Below are 21,991 nucleotides of genomic sequence, written 5' to 3' on the forward strand. Positions count from 1 at the left end.
CTGTGTGACTTAGACCATGGAGCACATACATGATCTAATAGATGTCTTTATAACTGTTTCAAGAGGCCACATTTGAAGACAGAGCTCAAATCCGGCCATACAAGTGCCCTGTTGAGCAGAGCAGTGCATATTTTTGGACCTTATGTCCTAAACCATTCACACTCCTCTATACATAAAATAACAGAGGCTGTGTGTCCAATGAAAAATGTTCAAATCCTGCACACTTTATGTCACCTGCACAGCCAGTCCATTGCTGCATGAAGTATGTGTGCTGGTCAGACTGTTGACATCAGGAAATTAAGAGGAAGGGGGTTTCAGACACTGTTTAACCATAGTCTGACCCTCTTAAAAACCATGAATGCTCCGTAGATGATGCCATGTTAATTACAGCCTTCAACATGGATGTACCGTACTCTCCTAAGAGCCTCAATGTTAAATGATATTTTCCATATCCATGTAGGGTGAAGTTCTGCTGGCATTAATATCATCGTCTGCTGCCTTGGACTCACAGCCTGAAATTTATAGTAGACCGGCAGCATGCCAACTGGACATGTGTCAATACATTCAATGCAGATATTTAGTGTGGTACAAACTATACTGTCATGTCAAGTTTGTCCTGATGGTGGTGCTTTAGGAAACATCCTCAGGTCATTATAAAGATAAAAATCAGTTTTTCAGGTTTGTGTTAAAAACAGTACCTGCAGTGGAAGGATGGAAACCAAAAGAGGTGATCTCATCTGGCACTAAAAAGACAATAACTTTGAACGATATTAACTTGATTTGACTCATTTGGACAACTGAAGCTTCATTTGTGCTTCTAATAAACTTTGACATACATTTTTTATGTTAAAAAATTTAAAAAGGTTTATCTTCTGAGGAGCATGAGTGTGTTCAGTATGTTTCATAGAAGTTTTCCCATTAATAAAATAGTCAAATATCAGTGTGCAAAGTTGATATTTTGGCCTGGTGGTGGCACCAGAGATGAGTCAAGGGCTGCTCCAACTAAAGGTCAAAGGTCAAACACTGGTCATTAAATAAATGCATAAAATAAATACAGGTAGAAAGCATTATTATATTGATTTAGCTCATTTCGCCAGTAGTAGACAGATAGAGAGTCAAGGGAAAGATGGAGACACACCTGTCTGCTGTTCACTAAACTAGAGAAGTGCAGCAGGATGGAGTGAGTGTAGAGAGAAAGAGAGACGTGGCACTAATCCTCAGAGTGATGTCCTAGTTAGTTGTGCGACTGCTGTTGTTATTGTCTGTTTATCTGTGCGTGATTTACTAATGGCTCATTCATCCATGAACCTCCAGTAGCACCCACCACTCTATAAACCCCATTTGTGACTGTGTGTGTGTGTGTGTGTGTGTGTGTGTGTGTGTGTGTGTTTAATGTCTATTCTTATCTCCAATCGGTTGTAAATTTGTCACACGTTTGTTCTAGCTTTTTAAATAGCTCACACACACACACACACACACACACACACACACACACACACACACATCCTGCACTCTCTAGATCAGGCAGGAGTCAGCAGCTGTCTCCTCCTTTCTTCTCACTTACAGCACGCATCAACACACACACACACACACATATATTTCCACGGCACACACAGACAGACTGCACTCGGCCAGTAAAAGACATCTGAGGACGTCAGCAGCTACTATGTCAAATTAATAATAGATGTTCTTAAACTTTCTTTTCTACATGGAAAGCTGGAGGTTTTCAGACTGTCTCGACCACATGTTGATAAGAATTAAGAAGAAGAAGAATTAAGGTGCTTTTTGTGAAAATGACAACTTTTACAGTAGGTTACATGAGGGCAATCATTTTTAAAGTAAGCATTAAATTGAGGTTTTAAATGTGTATTTTTTCTCATGCAACTTAATCAATTAACAGTAATCAACACTGATTGGAAACATGAGGTCAATGTGCATGAAAGAAACATTTTTCTCTTGTTTTATTTCTTTTCTTTTAGTTGAGTAGCTCACGTTTGTGTGTCTGGTGTAGGGATGTTGTCTGCGTGACTTAAGGGGGCCAAATGCTGCCTTCTGCTCCTCATTCATTATTAATTAACACCCCCATTAAAAAATACTGTGTGCATGAAGAGAGAAGAGAAGTTAGGGTGTGTCTCAGTGTGTGTGTGTGTGTGTTATGGCAGCTGGTTAGAGGGTGAGTGAGAAATGCTGCCCGGTGTATGTCTGTGTCTTTGGTTGCCTGTCTGTCATTCACACGATGACGCAGCAGAAAGCACACACACACACAGACTGCTGACCTACACTGAAGAACTCGAGGACAGCTCTCATCCTGCTGGTACTTTTGGGTCTAATTGAATGTTTCCTTTTCAAACGTGGCGTCCTGTCCACACCTCCAGACTGGATAAACATGTGGATGTGTGGGCGTGTCACTACAAGGCTCGTTAGTGTGATGTGATGTATCTGATCGTAGCCCCAGTAGAAACACTAACCATCAATTCTGACTTATAGCCTGATGCAATTCCAAGCGAGTGTGCAGTGATTTATGTGTTTGTTCTCCCTCGCGTTAGGGTTGTACAGCTCTGGAAACATCATCACGGCAGCTATGAGTCTTTTTTGGTAAACAGCACAATGCTACATGGTAAATATGGGCGTCTTCGGTGTGATTGCCGGCTTACGTGATCGGTCAGTGCAGCTTGACGTCGGTTTGAGTTCCAGTAAAAGTTGATTCTGGATTAATTGCTTACCGGACAACTGCTGCAGTGTTTTGCTGAGTCCTATGCAGTCTTCAGTCCAGCAGTGTGAATGAACCACACCCATTAGAATAAATGGGAGGGCTGCTGTTTTTCCTGCATTGCCGAGGGGCTTACAGTAACGTAAGTGTTGAAGTCTCCCTCCTCTTTTATACCTTTTTTACTTTTAACTTAACTTTATATTAAACCTTTTGTTTTTAAATCACACTGAATTTAAGAGCTTCTACCCTAATTTTGTTGTACTTGTGCATCAATAATGAAGAGACTCTGATCCTAGAAATATTAAGTTAAAGGTGTGGATCAGCAAGCATGATAGTCCCTGTTTACACCTGGCATCAACATCTGGCGTCTCAGGTGATCTGATCACAACTGGACTGAGCTAAATACAAGCGTAAACCACCTCTGAGACACATTATGATCCGCTCATTCAAACGACTTGTCGAAGTGGGATGTATTTGACCACATATCTTTTGAAGTGTGCATCCTGATCTGTCCCTGGCCAGGATGTAACAGGAAAATACATCATCAATGTAGGACGTGATGGTTGTTTTGATAGATGGTTGACAAAATGGAGAGGAGCACAGATGTACGTGGTTGGGCTAATCTGAACAGTTAGAATAGCTCATACATGTTTATTAGTGAATGAAACATTTTTATTAGCCGTTATCAGCAGCTATCTCATTCTGTGAGGCAGCTTAATGATGGACAGAGACCTTCTGCTCTGTAGTAATTTAAAAAATGAGATAAAATTAGTATAAAAATCATTCACACCAAGCTGACTTCTTATAACTAGCAGTGACAAAGACGTTTACACCCCCTCACATCACCTCACGACGCCTCACAACACTTCATGTGCACTCTGCTCCATCAGGTCGCATCACGTTGCTTCACGTTGCTTCACGTCGCCTCACATCACTTCAGGTTGCCTCACATCTCCTCCCAGAGTCTCTATTTACTGATCCAGAAACATCACTGAAGGTAAAACAAAGACTTATAACCAAGAAGGGAGACAAAGGCTTTCAGTGGAAGAAGCAAACTACAGTAAAAAGGTATAATTACTGATTCACTACTACTGTCATTACTACTACTGATATTTTCATTACTGTAAAAAAAAACAGTTACACATATATTAATGCAAGATGACCAATGTAGATTTAAGCTGTAACAAAGACAAACTAAAAGTGACAGTGTTGTTTTTGTTTTCCTGTCCTCTGAGCGGCTGAAGGTTGTATTGTGTGTGTTTGTGCGTGTGTGTTTGTGTGTGCGTGTAAGTGTGAGTGTGAGTGTGAATGGTGTCACTGTGCAGAATGTCAATTACATAAGTTGACTTTAATTTTCTTTGGCGTTACAGTCCTTTACGGACACACAAAGCTTCCAGTGTGGATCTCAGAGGTCTGTTTAGTCAGCGTTCCCTGTCCCACACACACACACACACACACACACACACACACAGTCAGTCAGCTGTGTGGGTTCGGACGGAGCCGACTACAACAGCAGCTTCAACTTTAAAGTGTCAGTTTTTTCATGTACACATCACTCCCTCTGACAACTTTACTATCTCTTTACTTATTCTCTCCATTTTCCCATAAGATCAAACACAATTGTGTGTCTGAAATTGAATCATCATTTCCTTTCAGTGTTGCTGCTGTCATTCTTCACTGGGAATTTATGGTGGGAAGAGAAAATACAGACTGTTTCTATTCATACAGGAGAGCTATAGCGCCATCAGCATCACATACTATTTAAAAAGTAAAATGTGGGGTTACCTTAGAGAGAAGCCAGCGCCTCACAAGGTAACCCTCACATGAATGTCATTTAAGAACAAGTGCAGTTTCAGGTTCAGGAAATGGTTTTTACAGTAAGAAAGTGCTGGGTTGCTGAAAAAGAACCCTTTCAGTGATCTTTGCTGGAAAAAGTAGTTTTGATAAGTAGTGTGATTATTTATTAATGAGCCATCCAGAATAGACTTTAAAAGCTGTTTAATAACTGCAGTCTGCTGGGCTTTCTGGGTCTGTCCTGGTTTGACCCAAGAGAAGTATTAAGTATTTGTGCTACATCTGAAGCTATGCTGAATCTTCTGTCATAATCTACAGCAGGGGTGTCAAACATACGGCCCACAGGCCAGAACCGGCCCACCAAGGGGTCCAATCTGGTCCACTGAATAAAGTCATTCCAGTTTTTCTGCTGCTTCAGATGTTTTTAAACCCTGACCTGAATATAATTGTGAATACATATTGTGATCATATTTAAATCATTCATATATTTAACATCAATCAGCAGTAGATAGATGGTTTATCATAGTAAAGTTATAATAGCTGTAGGTTTTGTAGGTTATTATGTAATGGTTTTACTGGTCCGGACCAATTGAGATCACATTGGGCTGTATGTGGCCCTTGAATTAAAATGAGTGTGACACCCCTGATCTGGAGGGTGAAATGTGTCAAATTAACTCTGTGGTTTTAAGCTGAGTCACAAGCAGCAGACATTTAGCCTGAGATCCACTTACAGACTGTTTGCCTCATACAGAATATTATCTGTAAGAAAAGATGCAAAGTCATTGTGACTGATGCTGACGAGTTTGTCACTATATTAATAACAGTAAATAAACTCTGTGGATTATAGTTATTTTTATTAATAATCTAAGAATAAGGATTGCATTGCTTTACAGTACCAATCTTTTTTGAGCTTTTACCAGTGTGGTCTTCCTCCATGGTCCTTTTTTAACTTGCTCAGAATCAACAGGAACTGAAGGCAGAGCTGGTTTGGCTGAATAATGTTCAGGTGTTTTTGCTGACGTAGCTTTTTTTTTTATTACTTCTGTTGCAAGAATGATCATTTTAAAGAAAACACAGTAATGGTCAGAAAGAGCAACATCAGTCACCACAACCTCTACACAAATGTCTACACTCTTAGAAATAACTAGATGCAGAATATGTAGCTTGTTATGTGTTGAGTTTGTTACATGCTGGGAAAATCCAGTTTGCTCGATAGTAAGATCCAAACTGAAGCGCAACATGTTCAAAAGAGCCAAACCTCCCATATGTCCACTGTCTGCACCGTTAGACATCATTAAATAAAGTGGTTAATCCTCCTTAACACTCCGGCCTCCCTGATAAACACACGTTTGGGGGAAGCTGATCCAATGAGTCAGTTTAATTAACAATATAAAATCAATACTTTTTGTGGTAATAAAATCATTGTCTGACACACTCTGTCATTTGGTGCTTGGTGGGTGTTCATTTCAGACCCTGATCATGACACAAACAGTGCACTTTATGTAGATCAATGCTAACTTACCAAGCCTGCAGCCGCAAGTTAATCTGTTAAAAATCAAAGTCAGGTTTAACCAAAGCACCTCAAAGTCTGTTATAATGCAGAGTGGTGGCTTCCTCCTCCACACTCTGCTGTGTCTGATTGAACTGTGAAATATTCAACCTTGTATCATCAAACTCATTTTATTCCAAATACACTGATATTTTATAGTTTTTAGTAGTACGATGTTTTAGTGTCTAGTCTCTAGCGTGACGTGGTAGACGGGAGTGTTTTGGGAGACCCATATTTTACCATACTGGAAGGCACCACTACAGAAAATATGGAAACATAGTTTGTACTTTTGCAGCAAATGAGCAAAGAGCTAAAAATCTGCAAAGTTTCCCATAAATGACAGAATACAACATCTTCAGTCTCAAATCTTTCTAATACTCAACATAGAAAATCATTCCAAACCACTAATTGTCCTGATAAAGGTCTGAAGGTGGTGCAGGTCAGGCTTTTATTTGAATCAACCTAAACAGTATTTATCTGTTTGAGTTGATTTTATATCTATTTGACCTCAACTGGCAAATCAGTGTTGATGTTTTAGTATGCATCACCATACCGGCATATGTTTGTCTGTGTGTGTGTGTGTGTGTGTGTGTGTGTGTGTGTGTGTGTGTGTGTGTGTGTGTGTGTGTGTGTAGCCATTTTTCCTCTGAAAGCCCTCCAGTTCTCATCTCCTGGGAAACGAGTCTTTTATTGAGGCTGCCAGGCCTTTAGGGCTCTGCTCTCCATACCGCCAACCCCCCCCCCCCCCCCCCACCCCCATGTTTACCACCATCACTGTAACTTTCATCTCTACACAATCACCCCCTTCTACTCTCCGTCTTTCTATCAGTGCACTCACGCCTTTCTTCAGACGTCCCTATTCCTCAAACTCTATTTTTTTTTCAAGTTTTTTACCTTTTTTTCATCTCACCTTTCTGTCCTTCTCATGTCAATCTTCTCTAAACTCTCTAAAATCTCTCTGACCTTGAGCTTGACCCACATCTCTGTGTTTAGAGCAATAAACCGTCAGAGCTGAGCTTACTATAATTCAGCCTCGCGCACACACACACGAGGTAGGACGTTTGAGTCTTATATGGTTTGGGTGCACATTTTAGGCTCAAGATCTTTTCACTCCTCATGGATCTGTTCAATGTTCCTCCCTCTCTCTCTCTCCTCTTTCTCTCCTCTCTCTCCTCTCCTCCCCCCCTCTGTGCTCCTCCATCTCTCTGAGTTATTTCTGTGTGAATGGGGGAGTATTGTGTCCTGCCAACCTAACACATTACATACAACCATCCATGCAGAACACACACACACACACACACACACACACACACACACACACACAGACATACACAAACACACACACACAGTGGGATATTTGTCCAAGGACCTCTCAGGTCTGAGATCAACAGTATGGGACTTTTTCAAGCTATTTTTTTCAATGTCTTGTTAAATCTAACAGTGTCACATATCAGAGCAATAGGTTCAACCCACATGACAAAAATACACTTCTCATTTACGTGTTACATGTTTCAAACATATTGATCATTTAAAAATATACTACTTCTCATGTTTCATAGCAAATATATACATAAAAACATGTTAAAATCACTTAAAATATAGGAACAAAATAAATAAAATGAAAATATATGTCATATGAATAATATATCATTTATAAAAAATATTTGAACATCGTAATATACAGTAATATTCAGGTATTTTTCTTATTCTTTCATTCTGATATGTGCGTAGCTCAAGGTGTTTTCAAATGTGCTTAAAATTCCCAAACCATTAGTCATATATCTTTGCTCACCTTTATTACTGTCATTTTAAAGGTTTACTTATTTCAAAAAATGAAACAACAGGATCATACACTGGATTTCCAAAGCCCATAAAGTGGGTAATACATCTACTGTAACACAATACAGTAAAATTACCATAGCCAGAAGCTATAGTTATCTGTAGAGGAAGAGGGGGCAGGGCCACAGAAAGAGCTCATTGTACAACATACAGTAGAAATGCCTGAAATGAGGTTAATTATTTCTATCTTTCTTAACTAGAAGCTCTGCAGGATCATTAATATTCATCTTGTTTTATTTATATTTGTAGCCAGCAGTCTTAATTATTGAATGTCCAAAACATCCACAATGAAGTAAAGCTTCTTTAAAACCTGAAACATCAATATACAGTAACTATTAGTCATTTCACATTTCTGCCATAGAGCTTGTTAGTAAGTACTGTCCTTTATTATTAAGAAGAGACTGAGGTAGAAAGTATGTTTAAGTTATGAACATCAACCATATCCCCCTGTGCTGCACCAGTTACCATTTACATCCAGATACTGTTATCCATTTGTAAATTATACATCCGCTACTCACCACTTCATATTTCATAGGCTGACACTCTCAAAGCTTGGAGGAAGTTTTCTGTTTCCTGAGACAAAAACACAGAAAATGTCTCATAAACAGTGTGACTCGGTAAAAAATATCAGACGAGCAGACTTGCGTAATAATGCATGATTTGTTCTCTTTTTCTCTGGAAATGGAGGCAGGCTTTGTACTTGCCCTCTGAGCCTCCATAATGCCACTCTGGATGTTTGTCGGCACCGGCTTTAGATTAGTTCAGGAATGACTGTGAAAGGTTCTTTCTGATTAAATCTACCAGTCTCTCTCTTTTTTTGTTGTTCACCAAACACTAGTTCAGATAATTCTTGCTGTTAAGGCTATTTTTGTCTATGTGAGGCCAAGACTGGAAAGAAACTTGGCTCGCGGTTAGCTAATGGTTCACATTAGGCAAAATATCATTTACTTTGCGGTAGAATTCATTTATGCAAGGAAATATTGAAACACAGTCTTGTGGAAGAAGGCTTCAGAGCTGAAATAAAAAGTGTTTTTCCAGATGAACTGCCACTCAAAGATACTCAATGAGTCACACATGCATAACCCACTTTTATTCCCACAAAAGGTTTCCCTTGCAGAAGTCAGGCTCTCGATATTAATGATGATTTTTCTATATTTTTCTCATTGTCAACAAATCTCATGAGCCACACCCAACAATGAATCTATGTATTTCAAGTATTATCTGTGTATCAAAAGCCCCTCTGTGCTGTAGACCTATCAGGGTATGAAATGATCTATATTGGGATATGAGATTTCGGTTATATCGCACAGCCCTACTACATTTATGTTTAATGTCCTTTTTTGTTCCTCTCATAGGACAATGGCTGCCAACATGGGGTCCATGCGTATCCTCATCAAGGGAGGGAAAGTGGTCAATGATGACTACACCCAGGAAGCTGATGTCTACATTGAGAACGGCATCATTCAGCAGGTGCTCTACATTAAAACACACACACACACACACACACACACACACACACACACACACACACACACATGAGTAGGCTCTCACACATGCACATGCATTTTTTGTCAGGTACTCAGAATCGCTTACCACTCCAGTATGTCCCCAGCTGTTTGTTTGACTCAGCTCACAGTCATACAGTATGAAGAGAATGAAGCACTCGGTGAACTCTGCGACCCCGATGCAGTGATGATGAACACTATAATTAGCTCGCAGAATGTTGTCATGGAAATGAGCATCGGCTTATTTGAAGAGGATGCGTTTGACTCAGGAACCTGGAAAGCTCAGTTTTACACCCACTAAAACACTTCACTGCCATGAGAGCACACAAGCTTTCTCATAAATTTGTCAGCACTGACTTCCATTCAAACAACAGCATCATAAATCATACTGTAGCTAAGTAATCATTTTAAGAAGCTTCTGTAAATCGCTGTGCTCAGTTAAACACAGCACGCATGCAGAAGATGCTTCATTTTTAGCAGAACTGAAAGAACACTCACTTACTTACTACACTGTTTATTCTAATTTGCCAGTATCTTGATCTGTTTTTCAAAGCATTATGTAAATGATAATGCAGAATGAGGAGTCCTAATATGAAAAGAATAGACCAGATGAAGGCCAAAAACACTTTGATGCAAAGTGGCATCCCGCTGCCAAGTTTATGATACTCCTGTAAAAATGCAAAGTGCTGTATGTGTTGGCACAATGTTTGTCAGGTCTCCAATGAACATTTATTACTCAAGCATGCAGGAAAAGCCAAGAAGCAGGTGAAAAAAGCAGGCTGGCAACTATTGACTATTTTCATTATTGATTAATATGCCAAAGCCCATATGGTGACATCTTCAAATTCATTACTTTTCTGTCAATCGGCTAATCAGTTACTCGACTCGGTTAATGAGCGTATTAATGAAGTTGTGTAATTTGTCTGTTTGCATTCTCTCTGGCTAGGTTGGAAAGGAACTGATGATCCCAGGTGGTGCTAAGGTGATTGACGCCTCCGGAAAGCTGGTGTTGCCGGGCGGAATAGACACCAGCGTGCATCTGCAGGAGTCCTTCATGAACGCCACAATCCAGGATGACTTCTACAGCGGGACCAAGGTACATACACCACACACACACACACACACACACACACCGTGCTATATGTTCGTCAGCATGCCTGTGATAATACATATTTAGAGACCGGAGACAGCTGTCATACACAGACATGCTTTTCTCCGTCACTCTCTCTATAGTCAAATGTTCATCAAGACTAATGACCACATATGTTTTCACTCTGATCCTATAGAAAGCCAGTCCAAACAGCTGTCACCAGTTTCTGGTTGAAAGCAAAGACTTCTCTTTTTACACCCACACACACACAGCTGTTCAGTCTTCATTTGCGGTTGTTGCAGTTTATTAGTTCATTTTCTACGGATGCTCTGAATGTTTTCCACTCATCCCCTGAGACTCAGAGCAGAGAGGATGATTTAATAATATGAAGACTTAAAAATTTAAGAGGGAGGGTAGTTTTTGCCTGTACATGCATGTGTCAGAGGATGTTTGGGCTGGATTAGTGTTTAGTTGTTGTTGCCTGGTATATTTTTGTCACTGAGGGTTTTACTAATGGGTGTCAACTGGATGTATGAAGGTGTGGCAGTCACTTGATATACATTACACAAACACAAGCTGGGAACAGGACAGGAATCTGTTTTACTCAGGCCATTTAGCAGAGCATTCTCAAACCTGAAATATATTGCTACTGGTTTTCACTGGAGCCAGTTTGATGCTCAGAATTGCAGTTTATGGTCAGCGCCATTTTTTCCATTTGGAGCCAGGACCTTCCAGATAAGGTGTAACCTTTTAAGCTCTGGAAACACATCACGCTACCTTAGACCCAAGCTAACAATAGCTTACTGGGAACAATGAGTGGTGCACACTTGGGCAAACGTTAGCTGCTTCAGCTAAACTATGCTAACACGCCCCGCTCAGTGTGAATCCCAGAGTCGGGGAGGTGAGCCAACTGTCAATCACTGCTGTCAATCTACGTCCACATGGCAGACATCAAAGCTACTATAAGTCTTCAAATCTTATTAAAGGAGCAATAATCTCTAAAATGACCACCAGTGCACTTATTAGAGGGTCTGATTGAGAGTATTATGACTCATTGAATAAGGTGATTGACTTGGTATTTCTAGAGAGAATTTGACGCCTCTTCAATGGGAGTCAATTGGAGCAGCTAGCGGCCCTCGGTGGCACTTCTGTTTCTGCATTGGTTTCAACCTCAGCCTGTGGTAGTTGCTACTCGGTTGTATATTAATATTAAAAAAAGCTTACTAGTTATCAAAAAAATGTTTTCCATCCATCCAACCAGCTTTGAATATTTGCAAGTGATGATCTGGAAAAGATCTTCAGCAGTCTTTTAGTATCTTTTTTCCTAAATACCAGCTGCACACTTGGAACATTTCTTGGAAATTTACACGGATTTTGCAGTGCTGCAGCTTAGTGAAATAACACACTGAATGCCAACTGAAGTAGGGTGAGAGGAATTTGCGGGGAAGCCCTCCGTATGCCAGTTTACCCCAGCAACCCCCACCATCACCATCCTCCTAACCACTGACCTCGCTACCATGGTAACTAACCCCATTCTTAGCGTGGAAATCAGGATTGTGTGTGTGCACGCATAGGGATGGTAGTATTGTGTGGTATCTATGGCGGCCGCGTTACCGTGGCAACAGCTCATGTGCAATTGTGATGAACCACAAAACTATTTCCCTCCGTGTCCTCTACTCTGCCTCTCCCTCCCAACGTTTTTGGAACAGTTTGCTCCCTCTGCTGCTTTCCTTCCTTCCTCCTCTTTCCCAACTCCTCTCTGTCCTCTGCTTCACCCCCTTCTGTGTCTCCACCAGCCTCCTTCATACAGACTCACAATGAGCTGCAGTAGGAGGAGGATTTATGTAAGATGGCGAAGTGATGGAAAGTATAAAGAAGGAACATGCAGAATAGATACAAACACACTGTTTTTGCATTCTTACATTTATTTTGTATCAGTGTTTTGTTCATATATTTTACTGGATTGTATCTACACCCGACATCGAAGCACACTGACAGACTTTACATACATTATTACAACTTTGATCGAGCACCAGCTGCACAGCTAAAGGTAGTCATGAAATTTCTTAGTTGAATGTAAAAATGTGTAGTTTATCCTGGTTTTAACATAAAAACAATGTTTGAATTGAATTTTCCAGAATGTTTTGCAGATGTGTCACTTAACATCTACCTAGCTGAAAGAAGAGAAACCTTAAAAGTTCCCATAGGAATTGTGGAAGGTATTATCTTTTTTGCTTTTTATTAAAGCCAAACTACAGTAAACAATATTATATGATACATTAGATGAATAATCTCTGGATTTAAAAAGCAAAACCTGGAGGCTGAATAAACAGCATTGTTTTCTAGGAAGACAGCTATGTAAAATACTTTGGGGCATTTATGTGACAGTAAAGGGAACAGACAGAAAACACAGGGAGAGATTGAGAGAGAGAGAGAGAGAGGTGACATTGGTCTACATCCGGATTCAAATCAGCTATATTGCAGATACTGTATATGACAGGCATATTAACCCCTCAGCTAACTTTACCACAACAACCAATGTTAAATATGACAATATGAGCACTGGCCATTTCTAACACTATCTTCTCCCCATTACAGTCAATCAGTTTTAAAAAAGTATTTGAAACACAATTTAGACTATTAAAACTACAAGCTAAAGACTGAAACCATCAGCAACAATCCTACATTATCTGTACTATCAACTACTAACAAATTAAACCTACCTCACTGTTGTCCCCAGTCATTCTGCACAGTTCAATGCTGATCATATGAGCTGTCAGATCAGCAGCACTGGAGCAGATCAGTGGGGACCAGTACTGGCCCGAGCTATTGGCAGATCAGCACCTATCACAGCCGGCACTGCGGTGATCTTTTAAATGTCTCTGCAGGCAAGAGAGGAGGAGGGGGAGGAGGGGGAGGAGGGGGATGAAAGAAGAAGGCAAGGTGTTCAGCTGTAACGTTGAGTGTGAGCAGAGCTGATAGAGGCTGATCAGAGAGCCGCAGTGATCATCTGTCTGACATTGACAGTCCGACACACAGATCCTCTCATCCTCTCAGATCAGTCATGTCTCACTCACTCTCACAGTCTCTCACAGTCTCTCTCTCTCTCTCTCTCTCTCTCTCTCTCTCTCTCTCTCTCCCTCTCTCTCTCTCTCTCTCTCTCTCTCCATCTCCACCAGGACTTTAATTTAATTGCTCGTTTGATCTGACTTCTAAGGGCTTATTAGTTATTTTTGGGTCACAGCTAAATTAATTATTGAACTACGAAATCATATATTTTCACTACATACTGGAAACTAGTCATTCAATGATCATGTCCATTAATTATTTGGTCCATACACTGTCAGGAAATGTTGTAATCTCTTGAAATTGCTCTTTTAAACCTTCAAATGTTTCAATTTACAATGATAAAAATACATGAAGGCACCCAATCCTCATATTTGAGAAGCTGGAACCAGTAAAAGGTAATCAGGTATCAAAATAGTTGTTTATTTTCAGTCTCTCCATCATCATCACATTGAGTGTTTTATGTGCCAGTTTTTTTCCTTTCTCTCCTCCTCCATCGTCTCTGCCCCTTTCTATCGCTATTTTAATGCTTTCTTTCTAGGGGGATTATCTTCACAGTAGGGGTTGGAGGGTCTTTAATAGAGTGGGGGGATTCATGTTATAACATGTTTGGGTTTATGTGTCACCACCATCCTCTTCAGCCGTGCTATCAATGATCAGTGATATGCTTTAAGAAGCGAAGGGGGTGAACTGGAGTTGGTGGGGTTTAGTGTAGCTCAATATGAGAGCTATTCCATTAAAACGCTGTAGTGTATTTAAACACACTCAACTTCACCATGTGTATATTGTAGGAATATTTTAAGTTTGACCACGTTTGTTTGTGTTCAAATTCACATACCTAGGATGAGCTTGGAAGCATAATTTTCCACAGTGAAATCTTTTATTTAATAATAGTGTTCCTGTTTTCTCCTTTAAGCTCTTAAACCCTGATTTTTTATTCTATTTGACAAAAATCCACATGTATGTTTTATTCTGTATTCTGTGTTTGCTTGCTCCAATGCTGCATACTGCATACGTACACATAATGTTTGACTCTAAAACACAGAATTATTGATATCTTGATAATCCTTTTCTTACCTACAACCTAAAAAGAAGATATTTGGGCAGGATGAAATTAATGATTAATTTTTTTTGCTCATCAGACAAGTTCTGCCTGCTTATGTCTAACTGCAGATAGAGCCTGTCTGGAAGGATTTGGACCGTCTTGGATCTCCTTCACACATTTATAATTTAGCACAGTCTAAATTTGGAAGTTAGTCCGGTGACTGTATTTGCAGCCTAAAAAGAACAAAACAGGGCAGGATGAAAGACATCTCAACCAGCAGACAGCTTCTTCATTACTCTGTCTGCTGCTGGCCTCTCAAACCCTCACACTGATGAAGATGCACGCTCATACTCTTCCTCTTCTTACAGTCTCTCTGGTGGACTGGCAGTAAATTTTAATTAAACCCATGCAGACAAGACAGTGTAAATCCCACAAATCCCCAGCTGTGCCCACATCCTCTGATCTCCGACACACACACCCAGTCACACGTTGACATTGATCGATGACCAGAGAGAGACCTTCGATGCTGACACTGCAGACAACTCAGACTGGTTTCTATGGTAATAGGAAACTTGATAGCTCGTTGGCTGGTGGAGCCGTCACTCGAAAACGGACACTCCTTCCCTCGTCTGCGCCACGTCACAGAGATCAGGCCTCGACACATTTCCACATCACAAGTTCAGTCGTATTAATGATGTAGAATGATTGAGGTTCATTTTCCCGTCAGTGTCCTGCGCGATCGGTCATTTTCTATCTCTCTCTGTTCATTTCCTGATTAATAAATGATTATTGCTTGTTTTCCCATCAATCCTCAGTGCAGTAGCCCTGCTAGACTGTGAGGATATTGAATAGGTGACTGGCAGTGCAGTTGTGGATAAGGAGGAGGAGGAGGAGAACAACATGTGACAGGCATGGCAGTGCAGTAACTGTTGTCATGGCTACAATAAAAAGTGCATTTACCGTTCAGCCAACTGAGACGAGTCACTGCAGACCGCTCCCTTCACCTCATCTGTTTTCCATCCTGTCATCCTCTTCCTCTCATTCCTATCTGTCTTCTTCTCTTAACTTTCACTTTACTTCCACCCTTCTGCTTTTCTACATCAATAATTGAATCTTATTCTTTTCATATTTCATCTTTTCCTTTTTCCATGTTGCTGCTGACTCACAGTTGCTTTGAAACACTGGAGACAGACTGGAGATTGTTTGTGAGCTTTTAAGAAGAGGTTTCAGAAAGTTTTTACAAAGGCTCTTCATAAACGATGTCAGATTTTTTATAGAGGGGTGCATCAGTGATGACAGCACTATAACAAAAGAGAGTTGCTCTCACAGGGACATTAATAAATTGATTATTATGTAATTTTTTTCTCCGTTACAAGACATCTCTTATTAAGTGCAACTTAACTAGAATCATAGAATCAATAACCCATGTATAAAACCAACAGAAAGATATCAATTCAAACATTATATGTACATGCATACCTTCAAATTACACATTTATGTGTAAAATATCAAATAAATTGTGCTCTGAATAGCAGAGGGAAAAATAAAGGCTACAAGTTTAACCTAATAAAGGGCTTTTCTCATCATCTCATGCTTTGTCCAAACAGCTGCTTAAATGAAATGTTTTGTATAATAGTCACCTCAGTGTTTGTGCATCAAATAGATCATGATGAGAAAACAGTAAATAAGGAAGGACTATAGCTCACTGTCACCAGGACAATCAGTGTCTATGTGCTGTACAGTGGAATCATTGTTCTCTTTTCTCTCCTCCTTCCTTCTTTCCTTCCTTCCTACCTTCCTTCCCTCCCTCCTTCCTCTCTTACTCACCCCCTTGCTCAACCTCTCACTTCACCCAGGCTGCTCTGATGGGTGGCACCACCATGGTGATGGCGATGGTCCTGCCTGAACAACACTGCTCCCTGCTGGACGCCTATGAGAAGTGCAGAGCTCAGGCCGATGCCAAGATATGCTGCGACTACGCTGTGCACGTCGGTGTGACCTGGTGGGGACCCAAGGTAAGACCAAAAAGAGGGGCGAGAGTGTGACACGTACCAGGAAACACTTCCACCCATATCTATAAAGGCTAACATTCATTCTTCTCCATTTGGCTCCTCCAGCTTTTAATCCTTCCTGAATGAATAATCAAGCAGTCGAAGCATTTTTTCATTTGTGGGTGAAATGTGTGATGACCTGGATTAAACCTTACAGAAACTAGGCTAACACACATGCTCACTGGGCACGTTAGGCAGACTCTATGAGTCAGTATGCTTCATTCAGCCCTTGGCTGTAAGGTCTCTACTATATTATCTGCTGACTGTGTGCATGTGCCACATCTTATCATATACAGTGAAGTCAGTTCAGTTTATGCCAGATTGTTTTAAATCTACTCGTTAGATCTCTTTAATTCCATGAATACCATGATGATGATGATATAATGGAAACTAGGCCTGAAACTAAGAATGACTGATGATGATTTTCTCATAATTCATTGATTCTTTTTTTTTAATTAAATGTCAGAAAATATTGAAAAATGCCTGCTGCAAATCTCTAGATCACAGGATGGTGTTTTTTAAATGTCTTCTTTTATTTGACCAACATCCCAAAAGTAAAAGATGTTACTTCAGATGTGGAAGTGCTTGATAAGCATCACTGACAAAAGAAATGACATTTACAAAATCTTACATCCTTTCTGATGACTGTATGGTTCATGAGTGCAAGTTGTTTTCCAGGTATTAAATAAAAGCAGATACACATACAGTTGATTTATTACATACATTTATCACCATATTTTCTATCAAGAAGGGGAAACCTTGAGTGAAGAAATATTCATTGTTTGAATTTCTCTTCCATCAACAGAGCCATGATGGGGTTTTTTTCAACCTTTTTTTTTTTCTTTTTAAATCATAGCATTAAAACCATTTTACTGCAGTACAATTTGAATATTTTACTCTGCAAACACCAAACAGTTTGTCTTAACTGCATTTTTTTTATTGGATTGAATAGATTTCTCTGTGTGGTGAATGTCTCTTTGGGACTGTGAAAATTACCAATGTGAATTCAGTCTGATCTCATTCTGGCTGCTCTCCAAGCTCATTTCACACCCCATATAACACACACACTAACACGCAAGTTTATCTTTATATCCTTGTGAGGGCACTCATTGGCATAATACATTCCCGAGCCCCTGACCTCCTCACTATGCTGGTTTTCAACTGAAATGTAAGATAGAAAGACATACACACACACTTTCCCTCCATGCCCATACTCACACTGTATAAAGCACTTAACTGTCTGTCTTCACCGATACATACTTCAGTTCTAATCCCTGATGCCACACCTTTCACCCTGTGATCAGGTGCGTAACGAGATGGAGACCTTGGTGAGGGAACACGGGGTCAACTCTTTCCAGATGTTCATGGCTTACAAAGACATGATGATGCTGAGGGACTCCGAGCTGTACCAGACTCTGCAGACCTGTAAGGACATCGGGGCCATCGCACGCGTCCATGCTGAGAATGGAGAGCTGGTGGCAGAGGTACACAACACACAAACAATCATACAGACACAAAAACTCTGATATGTGTGTTTTTTAATATTGAAGAAAGAATTAGAAGCTGAACTTATGTTGAAGTTGTCTGTTTGTGTGTTTGTGTGTGTTTAGGGTGCCAAAGAGGCTCTGGATCTGGGCATCAGTGGACCAGAGGGTATTGAGGTCAGCCGACCAGAGGAGGTAAATTTACATTGCAGATTCTTATCTCACTTATTTGGCTACTAGCCTGCAGCTGTAACATACACACTGAGGGTTTGCATTATCTTCTGCACTCCTGCTCTCCTACCACTCCTTTTTTCATCCATTCCTTTTGATTAGCAGCTTTAAATGTTGATAGTTGAAGTTAAATGTAGCCTTATCTTTCCTCACAGTGAAAATGATGTATGGAAACTGGAAGCCTGGAATAAAGAAAGAAACTAAAACATGACCATCTTGAAAAGACTATTTTTACACTATGAGCTAACATGCAAAATCCAGCTATTGTTACTGATTTGCATCATTCTCTTAAGGGGATACTCCCATAAAGATACATTGGTTGACTACAACCTAACACAATGCTATATGTTACGGTAGCATTCAACTTTTACTGTCATATACATACGTTTCTGATAAAAGAATATTTGAATGTATGCTCTGATCATATTAAACTTCTCATCTTGTGATTCTATCTTTGTCTACAGCTGGAGTCTGAGGCCACTCACAGAGCTGTCACCATCGCCAACAGGGTAAACACTAGATTTTAATATCCTGCCTGTATGTCTATGTCATGATAAATGAACAAATATATGACTGAATGAATGTGTTTGTGACTGCAGGCTCACTGCCCAATCTACCTGGTCAACGTATCCAGTATGTCTGCTGGAGACATGATCGCTGCTGCTAAGATGCAGGGTGAGTCACCTGCTCAGTGAAACAATACCAGCACGAGGATGGTAACCATGACGACGATGACGATGATTTTCCTCTCCTCTCTCTTCTTGCCGTCTCTCCAGGTAAGGTGGTCCATGCAGAGACCACAGTGGCTCACGCAGTGCTTAACGGGATGCAGTATTACCACCAGGAGTGGGCTCACGCTGCCGCCCACGTCATCGTCCCTCCCCTCCGCCTCGACCCCAACACGCCCAGCTATCTCATGGGCCTGCTGGGCAAGTGAGTGCACAGAACACACACAAACAGACTGTATGCTGGGTTTTTTTTTAAAAATCATTTAAGCTGCAGTACTTAGACATGAACATGCATTTCCTGTTTCTAGTGACACTCTGAGCGTTGTGGCATCAGAGCACCGTCCATTCAGCACCAAGCAGAGAGCTCTGGGCAAGGAGGATTTCACCAAGATCCCTCACGGAGTGCCTGGAGTCCAGGACAGGATGAGTGTCATCTGGGAGAGGGGAGTGGTACGTACACTCACACGCAAACACACTCACAGAAACCTTGTCTTCACCATTTAGTATTTAAGGGACAGCAGCAGGAAGAGACTTTTTTTCTGCACAACAGCAGGTTTAATGTTAAGGTTACTTTAACAGTATGATACTATATTAAAGTTAGAATTCCTATTCTAACTTTGGGTTAGGGTTTTTTTCAGTGTTGGTGCAGTTACCGTATATGACTGTATATTCAGTGTCAGTTTTTGTTTATATTTTTGCACTGGCTCATATCTGCTGCCTTACTGTAACACTGACCCAAATGAATAAAGTCCATACATGAGCATTGCCTGAAACAATCGCCTAAAGCTTCACAAAATGAGTCTGTACATCACTGATTTCCAGATTTTGTACTGATCATCTGACATGTTCTGTAAATTAATGATGTATAATACTTGCCTGTAGGTGACAGGAAAGATGGATGAGAATCGTTTCGTTGCCGTGACGAGCTCTAACGCTGCAAAGATCTACAACCTGTACCCACGCAAGGGCCGCATCATCGCCGGGGCCGATGCTGACGTGGTGGTGTGGGATCCAGACGCAACAAGGTACAAGTCTCTCATTACAGTATCAGGTGTTGTTCACAAACACAAAGTACTGCGCACAAAACACACACACACACACACACACACACACACACACTGATGCCTCTTCTCTTTGTGCAGGACGATCTCCGTGAGCACTCAGGTGCAGGGTGGAGACTTCAACCTGTACGAGGGGATGCGCTGCCATGGCGTTCCCCTGGTGACCATCAGCCGGGGACGTCTGGTATGCGAGAACGGTGTGTTCATGTGCGCCGAGGGCTCTGGAAAATTCTACCCCCAGCGCACCTTCCCTGACTACCTCTACAAGAAGATGGTGCAGAGAGAGAAGGTGCGTTCGCTTTCACCATCTCACTCTGCTCACTTTAGAAAGTCTGAATCAAAATCCAATCCAATCCAATGTTGGACACCAAGGCTCAAACAGTGCTAAGATATGCTGTGTCAGGTGACAGCTAGCCCACTGAGTACACACCCATCATGCTGTGTCTAACTGCACTGATTTGGCAGTCTATAAAAGGATTTAATGCTCATGCTCTCTCTGTACGCTGACACTGTTTTTCTGCAGCTGTTGCTGCTGTCTGCAAAACCTTCATTTCAGTTCCTGCATGTTCACTTTGGTCCTGTTTTATGCTCACTACATGATTTATTGCTTTCAAAGCTTGTTATTTTTGCTTTTCATCTGTGAAAAATATGTCAGTTTATCTGTTTGTTATGAATATGAAAAATGTGTGACAATGACAAACAAATGAAGGAAAGGAAAGAAAAGAAAACTCCTCAAGATTAGAACCATTACTGTCATATCAGATAAATGTCCATCAGAAGTTTGATCTCCATTTGAAATTCATGATGAGATTGTTATTGACAGGACTATTATTATTTATCTCTTACTAAATGCCACCAGCAGCCAGAAAGTCTAGACAAAAAGTTCATGCACTTTCACTCTTCGTAGAAATTAGAGATTTTTACAAGCAAAACAAGATCAACACATTTCTATGAACTACATGTTAATATTCACACATAATCCAGGTTCCAGACTTCATCTCAACAGTTAACACCACATATTTAAGTTCAACTAAATTACTAACAGCTTAAAAAGTCCTGTCTATAATCTATATGTCTCTCTGTTTCAGACTCAGGGTTATAAAAGCGTTGACAGGGACCCTTACTCTGGTGACGTGGTCAAGGTGGCAAACGCTATGAAGAAGGAGCTCGGTTTGGGCCCCATCGATGGAGAAAGCCCCACCAAACAATCCTGTCCTCGAGGACACCAGGGTGTCCGAGACCTCCACGAGTCCTCCTTTAGCCTCTCTGGTAGGCAGAACAACAGTGAAAACCTCATCACCCCAGTTTTCTGTGACTCCAATCTCATCTAAATGTATGTTGTGTTTCTCTCTCAGGGTCTCAAGTTGATGACCACATCCCCAAAAGGTCCTCGGCTCGGATCCTGGCCCCTCCTGGCGGGCGCTCCAGCGGCATCTGGTAATCTCCACTCCCGGAGCTTCAAACCGTCCAAGCCTCCGTGTTTTCTATGTTTCTGAACAACCAGGAAAACTGCACTGATTTTCAAACACAGGATTAAAGCTAAGAAGGGAAAAAAAAACAAATTAAATAAAGCACGTGTGTGTGATTGGTGACGAGCTAACCGATGATCAGTGATTCGCCAAAGTGACTTTTACAATATCTAATTTGTGTCTTAAATTGGAGTGACTGACCTGATTAACTACGCAATGAGTGAAGGGCTACCAACGAATTCAAACGTTTTTCTCCAAATTTCGAGCTGATCACACTAACATTGACAAAGTCTGCTCATTATCACCCTGCTCGTATGCCGCCAAAATAAACAAACTGTGAAAGATCAAAACCAGTACAGTTTTTGATGG

General features: G+C 40.8%; 1 protein-coding gene across 1 annotated transcript; it reads left to right on the forward strand.

Annotated features, from left to right (window-relative positions):
- Nucleotides 1–1,921: 1,921 nt before the first annotated feature.
- On the forward strand, nucleotides 1,922–21,698 carry LOC128376718 (dihydropyrimidinase-related protein 5-like). The gene is made up of 14 exons (XM_053336529.1): nucleotides 1,922–1,932; nucleotides 9,248–9,362; nucleotides 10,344–10,493; nucleotides 16,455–16,613; nucleotides 17,954–18,133; nucleotides 18,260–18,328; nucleotides 18,829–18,873; nucleotides 18,964–19,039; nucleotides 19,141–19,297; nucleotides 19,401–19,542; nucleotides 19,975–20,117; nucleotides 20,235–20,442; nucleotides 21,242–21,422; nucleotides 21,509–21,698. The coding sequence occupies exons 1-14, from the start codon at nucleotides 1,922–1,924 to the stop codon at nucleotides 21,592–21,594; spliced, it is 1,722 nt and encodes a 573-aa protein (XP_053192504.1). The 3' UTR covers nucleotides 21,595–21,698.
- The last annotated feature ends 293 nt before the right edge of the window (nucleotides 21,699–21,991 follow it).

The sequence above is a fragment of the Scomber japonicus genome, chromosome 17 (genome assembly GCF_027409825.1).
Source record: "Scomber japonicus isolate fScoJap1 chromosome 17, fScoJap1.pri, whole genome shotgun sequence".
NCBI lineage: Eukaryota > Metazoa > Chordata > Actinopteri > Scombriformes > Scombridae > Scomber > Scomber japonicus.